This window comes from Alligator sinensis, unplaced genomic scaffold (assembly GCF_000455745.1).
Source record: "Alligator sinensis unplaced genomic scaffold, ASM45574v1 scaffold1095_1, whole genome shotgun sequence".
NCBI classification, from domain to species: Eukaryota; Metazoa; Chordata; order Crocodylia; family Alligatoridae; genus Alligator; species Alligator sinensis.
In genome coordinates, this window is record NW_005843143.1 from 309,203 (window position 1) to 318,468 (window position 9,266).

Genomic DNA, 9,266 nt, shown 5'->3' on the forward strand with positions numbered 1-9,266 from the left:
TGTGTGCTACATGAGTGGTGGAGTAGGATCTCTTGTCATGCTTCCAAGGACACTAGTTGCTGCTTGTAGTGTAAAAGTTCCCTTATAGTCAAACAACACAGGCAAGAGCTTTTTCAATGACTGCTACACAGATATACTTGATGTGGAAAAATCAGCCATCTTTGCGCATTTATTTTGACACAGTCATAATATGGTCCATAGGGTATAAAGAGAATACATAACTGCATGGTATAGTGATAATAGCACGAGTTGTGGACAGCTGCTTGCTTCATGCTGATTGTTCCCTGGTTTTCATCTATCATCTGCCCACCTTATACTATGACCGTGATTATGTTTTCTTAAAGATTTATTCAACTGAACACACACACTGTATCTTTTCTTTCTATTTTGTAGGGAGTGAGTTTTCTTGAAGATTTGTTTGTTTCATATATGATTTTGCAAGTGGAGTTTTGTGAAGATGGGAATATGCAGTGAACTTTATTTGTGTACAGCTGGGCACTAGGTGATGGGATGTAGCCCAATATTTCTGTTATGAATCGCCTTTAGCCAAAACTGCTTCCCATCTTTCTGCCTTTCAATGCTAATGCATGGAAGTAGGTTGAACTATGAGGCTGGACAGCTGAAGTAGGAACAAGGAAGGGCTGATTGTGTGTGAGGATGGCCAGTAATGTCATGGGTTGTTATGCCAGGGGGAAGCATTTAGAGATTTCACTCCTGAAAAGAGGGCAGGGCATTGGAAAGAGACATTTAAATTGTCATGGGACAAGAGATATCTGCTGTGAAGTTGTGCTTGGAGCCTACCCAGGAGGTTTTATATCTTACAGATAAAATTTAGTTCTTTAGATGCATTGCCAGAGTATCACCATTTAGTATATTCAATCCATGTAAATACCTTAGTGTCAAGGTTGATGGTTCTTTTGTGAAGCGTTTAGATTATTGATTTCTATAGGATGTTTTGGATAGGAATGATCCCGTCTCAGACAGGGGTTGGACTAGATGACCTCTAGAGGTCCCTTCCAGCCTTACTTCTCTATGATTCTCCATGATTCTAAAATTATTTTTAGAGTTTAATCTCTATTAGATTAAATTGAATCCAGTATAAATGTAAACATAAAAAGAGGTCTCCTTTCCCCCTTTAACTACTAGAACAGAGTTACATATTTCTCTACAGGACTTTCATCGGTTAACATTTATTCTCTGCCCAAAAGGTGAAAATTAACAGGCTGCTCTATGTCTGAGTGCTTCTCCTTGTCAGTTTCCCATCAAGGGCGGCACTCAGCTAACAAGGAAATCTGGGTAGGCATGAATATATGCCAGAAAAAATCTCAGAAGATACTTAATTTATAGCATCCAAATTGGATACAAAAAAAGACTTGTCAGAGTTTTCTAATTTTTTTTTTTTTCTCAAAAGCAGGAGCTTTTAATGTGAAATGTGTCTCTACTTTGGCTGAAGGTAAGTATTAAACTTAGAGGTCTCTTGACTTTGACTTGTCATAATATCAAAATACGATGTGCAAATTTCTTTAGTTCAGAATGTAAGATAAGATTTAATGAAGGTTTAATAAAAGCAGGTTATTGTGTATTTTAAGAACAAGCAGTTCTTCATATTTGAGGGAGATAACAGCTTTTTTTCTATGTTAACTGCAATTGAAGTAGATAACTCCTCTCATAGATGGGATCCAAATTAAACAAAAAACAAGAAACGTATTTTTCATGTTGAGGATAAAACTGTTTAAGAGGCTATTACCCAGTACAATATCTGATCCTGGTGATGCCTCAGTTTCCTGCAGTGAGACCATAGATTTACCCTTCTGATTAAATCATAGAGTTCATATCTGTTGCCTTAGAAATAGTATTTAAAGGTTTGTTTTTTGGGAATTGGCTTATAGGTATATGTATTTGTATTAGAATGGTTCAGGATGGACACCAGGGATTAATTGATTTCTAAAAAGCTTGGGGGTCATGCACATAGTTTCACACAGCCTTCAAAGCAAACAGGATGTCTAACACAAGGCCAGCGGAAATACACAGTCTGAGAAACTGGGGGCATGTACCATACTGTTCCATAACATGAGATAAGGTGGCATCAGCTAACAAGGCCCCAGAGCAGGGGGTGGGGAGTGCTGAGTCCTGATTTTGGGCGAACAGACCAGATTAGGAGAAGACCTGGAAAGACCCAATTAGTATGCGTATATACGATGAGCTACGTGGATGTATGACAGCCATACAGAGAGACCAGTCAGCGATAGTCATGGATGAAGAGTCATCAGGAGGGAAGGAGAATACAAAAGAAGAACTTGAGAGTAAGGAAGGGTCCTACCCAGGTCCCTTCTCCCCATCCTGCCCGGCTCTTCCTCCTCAAGAGGGCTCCCTGTCCCCTGGGAGGGTCCCAAAGCCACCATGGGCAGAGGACACACCACCAGCCCATCTCATCCACCCCACTGTGGGGGGGAGGCTCAGTATCCCACCCCCAGGCTGCTGACAACTGGCACCTGAGAGAGAGCCTCAGAGTGAAGACTGCATCCTGGCCTGGTGTACTTTGACTCTGATGACAGCCTTAGGATTTGGTAGATATATAGAATTGCTTGATTGTTTGTATCATTTCTTTTCTGTTATCACTGTATATCAATAAATTTGTCTGTTATCGAATGGGAAGGTCGTGGTCAGTTTAAGGGTAGGGGAGGGTCCTTCCCTGGAACAAGGCATCTGGGTCCTAAATCCACAGCCAACAATATCCATCCACATTCTTCCATAGATCACCAAATGCTAATGAGGACTCCAGACAGAATACATGGATGTCCAGCAACCATATTGTGGATCTTTCCCCGTTTGATCTGTTTGACCGTGTTTTGTTCTCCTTAGGCTATAGTTCATCTCCTGTGATCACTATACCATTTGTCTTGTTAATGCAAGTCATTTGAAGGGACTGACACCTGTTCAATTGCCATACATAATCCTCCCTAGGCTACCTCCTTCCAGAGATGCTGGATCTCCACTCTGCTGTATCAGGGTTCCAGAATTATTCTTGAATTCTGAGGGGGCAGGAAACAATTCCAAGGATGGACACTGATCTTAACAAAGTAATATTTTACCTAAGCAGAGCAATCCCTTAGCCCATGTCAAAGTGTAATGCAGAAAGAGAATACTATGGGAAGTCACACGTGCATATTCCCCCAGGAATAATACTGTGCCACTGGGGGGAAAAGAATCCCCAGTGCCTTAAACACAGATGATTATTTTCTAATCTCTAACCTGATAAACAGTTCAAGCAGCTTCTGGCAGACATTTTTGTCCTGGAGGACAGGGACTTCTGCAGCAGTCATCAATATTTATGTGCACTGGGCAATCATCTTTGATGACTGGGGTCTTACTTTTGTTGTTTTATCATCTGTGTCACTATACATCTGCCAGTGCAACTGAGTGGGCCTGGGCTGCCCAACTAATTCCAGCTATGTGCTGGATAAACCTCTCTCTCAGTTCAATCTTACATCAGTCACACTCCTTCTCAATATGCAAACCAAAATTTTGCCTACAGAAGTGCTCTCACAAGCCCTTCTTTTTGTGCCACCTGAACAACCTAACTTTAGCCAAGTGACTCACAGTTTTCCAAATGGATTTCTGAAAGTCACCTCCAATCCATAACATTTTTAAGAAACAGGTCGATACTTATCTGTAAAAAGTCATCTGTTACTCCTAATTGATAAATATACAGTTTGATAATGAGAATAATCTGAACAATCAGTGTGCAACTAAAGCAAATACTCTGTTACACCTATAGCAAGTATCTTAATTTAGAAATATTTTTATTGTGTTCAGGCATCCTATATTTCATTTGATCTGTTTTTATTATATTTAACAAACCATCCCTCTTGCATTCCTAGCAGTCACTTTTAAAATTCCATGATGCTTTGCATGCATATGCTAGCTATAATATGAGGTGGAATTCAGAAGAGGTGCATTACGAGCACAAAGTAATTGTAAGCTTGAAAAGGTTCCTTTGCTCCATTTATCATCTCTTCATATCACCAGTTTCCTGTCTATTGATTTCTACTGAGGAGCTATGAAAGATATTCATCTATCAAGTACTTCTTTGTTGTATGTTGTTTTAATATGCATTTTTTGCCTTAACATATTCTTATTTCTTTACATGAATGGGAATAGAGCATTACACATATATAATACTTGACTGACCTAGCCAAAATGCAATAATTTTGGGCTACATTATACATAATTCATTACTGAAACTGAATTACAGTGATCATAAAAACTCATTTATACCAATGAGAGTTTTACGTAAGCAAAAATGAATGATATAGTTAGGCCATATTTCTAAAATAATGTAATGATTTATTGAATGAGTTGTCTCATCAGTATATTGAAATATGTACACATTTAATACACAAAAGAACTAACATACCATGAAGGGATTTTTCTGAGACTTCTCATGTGTATTAGGTTATACCTGTGCAAAAGTGTGTACAGGAACTAGGTCATATTGCAATGTATTTGAGTGTATTATAGCTCACAGTAATACAGCATTACTGTAAACTGTATTACTTCTAAATGAGAATTTCTACAAAGCAGATTAGGAGAAAAATGCTGTTAGGAGAATAAAGTGGAACTTCCTAAACTATCAGCTAAAGAGAATTGAAAAAAAATGCCTACAATCTCCTATCTTCTTTCCAAAAGTAATCAATGGACACACATGCAATAATTCTGTCCGTAGTGACACACTATGCAGACTGATGCTCACTGGGCTAAAGAATTCCAGAAATTTTAATAAAATCAGCCTAGACACCAGGAATGGAATTCTATTTCTCTTTGTGGCAGCTTTCTTTCTGCAAATGTGGCCTTTTTGACACACATCTGTTGCAATTCTGCTCCCCCTGCATTGTGGATGCATAAGTATAGACTAAACATGCACAGTCGGCAATGTGTTGCCTGAGCAGGTATATGGTTATAATATAGTTAAGTCCTGGAAAAGTAACAATGGTAGTAGTAGAAGAGGTTTTTCTATTTTAACTCCAATAGTAGAGTGATTAAAGTATTTTCCCAAAAGGCTTCCTTTGCCCTGGGTAGGCTGAACCTGTGTCCCTTTGACTTTTTTCAGTGTGCCTTTTGAAGCTGCCAGCTGAGAGCCAGGGGGAAGGTGGGTGGCTTAGTGAGCTACTAGTAATAACCAGCCTGGTAAACCAGCCAGAACCTAGGCTCTAGCCCAGAGGCGGGCAAAATATGGCCCGCGGACTGAATCTGGCCTGCCGGGGAATTCTATCCAGCCTGCAGGGCCCTTAAAAAAAAAAAAAAAAATTTAGAAAATTAATTATTATCTGTCCATGGCTGCCTATCTAAGCTGATGAGGCTCCAGTGGCAGCAGGACCCAGGAAGAGTTGGTGGCAGGATCCAGGGGCATCAGCAACAAGTCCTGTCCAGCCTTGCCCTACCCTCGGCCCCCAACTGGAAGCCTCTGCCTAGTGGAGGCTTCTGGCCTGGCAACCCTGGGGCAGTTCTCCCCACCCTCCCTCCATCCAAGTGTGCAAACTCAGATAAAAACGGGGGAGGGGAGTATGCTAGTAATCGTCCCAGTCCACGGGAGCCAGGACAAGCTGGGATGGCTTCTGCTGCGTTCTGTGGTCCCAGCTGAGCTGGGGCCAGGCTGGCTCTGTCTGCAGGAGCTGGCCTGGCCTCGCGATTTCCAGCTAGCTCCTGCTGCATCCTGTGGTTCTTCCCATGTAGCCAGGAACTGTATGCTGCCAGAGTGGCGGACAGGGGAAAGTGGCAGTGGGCAGACAGGTGGGAGTGCGGCGGCAACAGCTGGGTGGGAGCACGGGGCCCACACTGGGGGCCCAGAGCAGGGTGGCAGGAGTGTGGAACCCAGGCTGGCAGGGGCTCTATGGAGCTGGGCTGGCACCCCGCTTTCCCTGCCAGTGGCCTGGCCACTCAATCCTGGGACTGCAGTGAGGGGGGCAGTATTGAAAGGGCAGCCTCACATGCACACCCCGCCCCACCATACACATGTACCCACACCCCCATGCACAGCCCACACCCACACTCCCTCACACATCCCAGCCACCCCCACCTTCCATATACGACACAACCCTCCCTAGTCACACTTTCCTCATACACTCACAGTCCCTGACAAACTCCATATTCACCCATAACCCCCCCACATGCTCCCTCACCCCACATACACACACTTCCCACCAAACTCCATACCTATCCACCTCTCTGCAAACCCTCCCACACACCCATACACTCCCTCACACATCACATACACATATACCTGCCACACAGCCTTCCACATTCCCCACCCCAATATCCAAAAGTAAGATTTCATTTTAAACTATTATGTAATCACCTCTGTGTACATTACATGAACACGTAAATCTGGACAAAACTTTTTTTAAATCAAATTAATGTATGTTGTAGTAAATGTTTGATTCTTAGAACATAATTTGATTTTTTTCTGGCTTCAAATTGGCAACCCCCTTGCCAAATGGAGTACTTCCAGGGGCAAGGGGTGGGACTTCTGGTGGCAAAGGTCATAGGGGGTGGGACTTCTGGTCAAAAGATAGTGACCAGGGGGTGGGGTGCCAGTCAAGAGGCAGGGCAACCCATGTGGCCCTTGACAGTTTGCCAAAATTTAGGAAGTGTCCCTCTAGCCAAAGTAATTGCCTGACCCAGCTTTAGCCTGGCCCTGCTCTATTCTGATCATAGATTTCATAGTTGTTAGAGTCCGAAGGGATTTTAGCAGATCATTGAGTCCCACCCCCTGCCCTAGGCAGGAAAGCGTGTTGGGGTCAGATGACTCCAGCCAGGTGTTTCTCCAGTCTCCTATTAAAGACTGCCAAGGTAGGGGAAGAGCACCACCTCCCTTGGAAGCCCATTCTATATTCTGATAATCCTGACCATGAAGAAGTTCTTCCTGATGTCCAATCGAAATCTGCTTTGTCAGTTTGCAGCCATTGTTTCTAGTCACTCCCCGTCCCCAATGAATTTGTAGACGACCACTAGATTACTTCTCAGCCTTCTTTTACAGAGGCTGAAGAAATTCAGGTCCCTCAATCTCTTCTCATAGGACCTTACCTGAAAGCTCCTAACAATATGAGCGGCCCTCCTCTGGAGCCTCAAGGTTGTTCACATCCCTCTTGAAGTGCGGCACCCAAAACTGGATCCAGCTGTGGTTTTACCAGTGCCACATAGAGGAAAGTATTAGATCTGTTCGTGATGTACCTGTTAATGCATGAAAGCGTGGTGTTACCTCTATTGATCACTGTGTCACATTGACAACTCATGTTCATCTTTGAGTCAGCTATGACTCTAAGATCCCTTTTCATTGCTGTGCTGCTTAGAAGGTCATCTCCCAATCTGTGAGTATGGTGGAGATTCCTTCTCCCTAGGTGCAGTACTTTGTACTTACCTTTATTAAACTGCATCCTATTTTGTTCTGCCCATTTGTCCAGCCTATCCAAATCTGCCTCAATCTGTTCCCTATCCTCCAGTGTGTTTACTTTGCCCCACAATGGTGTCATTCGCGAATTTGGACTGTGCTCTCCACACCCTCATCCAAGTCACTGATGAAGATATTGAACAGCACTGGTCCATGGACTGAGCTTTGGGGGATACCACTGCCCACATCTTTCCAGGTTGATACTAAGTTGTCCACCACCACTTTCTGGGTGCGTCCCATAGCCAGTTTGCCACCTACATGACTGTGTAATCATTGAAATCACAGCCACTTAGTTTTTTTTGTGAGAATGGGATCTGACACCATATCAAAGGCTTTTTAAAAATCCAGGTATGTGACATCCACTTTGACTTATGACCAAGTCACAAACTGTTTTGATGCATAAGAAGAAACAAGGTTTGTCAGGCAGGATCTACCTGCTATGAATCCATGCTGGTTGCCCTTCAGCATTATTTTTCCTGTTGGACTCCCACAAATGTGATCCTTAATAATTTTTCAAAAGTTCTCTCAAGGATAGAGGTAAGACTAACTGGTCTATAGTTACCCAGATCCTCCTTCCTCCCCTTTTTGAAAATAGGGACCACATTGGCCCTTTTTCAGTCCTCTGGGACTTGTCGGGAGCTCAACGAGTGCTCAAACAGACCTGCCAGTGGTTCTGCTATGACACTGGCCAATTACTTCAGCAACCTTGGATGAAGACCACCTGGGCGTGCTGAACTGAACATGTCAAGCTCCTCCAACTGCCCATTTACTAAGTTGGCGCTAACCGTAGTTGGACTGGTGTCCCTCCTGGTGATCTTTATCTCATAATTCTTACATGCAAGGTGCTGTGGCTCAGCTTCAAATGGAGTATGAGCTCTTACCTCTTCCTCTGGCATGGTGGTTAGAGTACTGTGCTGTGAAGCCAGAGAGATGCAGGTTTAAAGCTCTTCTGGGCAAGTGGGAAGCTACAACCTGGGTCTTCGTAGATTCATAGATGTTAGGGTCGGAAGGGACCTCAGTAGATCGAGTCCAACCCCCTGCATAGGCAGGAAAGAGCGCTGGGTTTAGATGACCCCAGCTAGATGCCCATCTAACCTCCTCTTGAAGACCCCCAGGGTACGGGAGAGCACCACCTCCCTTGGGAGCCCGTTCCAGACCTTGGCCACTCGAACTGAAGAAGTTCTTCCTAATGTCCAGTCTAAATCTGCTCTCTGCTAGCTTGTGGCCATTATTTCTTGTAATCCCCAGGGGTGCCTTGGTGAGTAAAGCCTCACCAATTCCCTTCTGCGCCCCCATGATGATTATGGGCAGCCACAAGGTCGCCTCTCAGCCTTTTCTTGCGGAGGCTGAAGGGGTCCAGGTACCCTAGTCTCTCCTGAAACGGCTTGGCCTGCAAACCCTTAACCATACGAGTGGCCCTTCTCTGGACCCTCTCCAGGTTATCCACATCCCTCTTGAACTGCGGCACCCAAAATTGCAGGCAGTATTCCAGCTGCAGGCTGACCAGCGCCCGATAGAGGGGAAGCATCACCTCCTTGGTTCTGTTCGTCATGCATCTGCTGTTGCACGATAAAGTGTCATTAGCTTTCCTGATGACTTCGTCACACTGCCGACTCATGTTCATCCTGGAATCCAATAGGATTCCAAGATCCCTTTCCGCTTACGTGCCTCCAAGCAGGTCATTTCCTAGGCAGTAGGTATGCTGGACATTTTTCTCCCTAGGTGCAGCACTTTGCATTTCTCCTTGTTGATTTGCATTCTGTTGTTTTCTGCCCATATGTCCAACCTGTCCAGGTCTGCTTGTAGTTGTTCCCTGCCC

The 9,266-nt window shown here is 44.0% G+C and overlaps 1 protein-coding gene across 1 annotated transcript in view; it reads left to right on the plus strand.

Annotated features, from left to right (window-relative positions):
* The window catches only part of LOC112548372 (sodium leak channel non-selective protein-like), a 14,639-nt gene extending 12,117 nt beyond the window's left edge, over positions 1-2,522 (plus strand). The window contains exon 4 of the mRNA XM_025194004.1: positions 1,412-2,522. Coding sequence (XP_025049789.1) covers positions 1,412-1,429 — 18 coding nt within the window. The 3' untranslated portion in view covers positions 1,430-2,522. The remainder of the gene's footprint in view (positions 1-1,411) is intronic.
* The last annotated feature ends 6,744 nt before the right edge of the window (positions 2,523-9,266 follow it).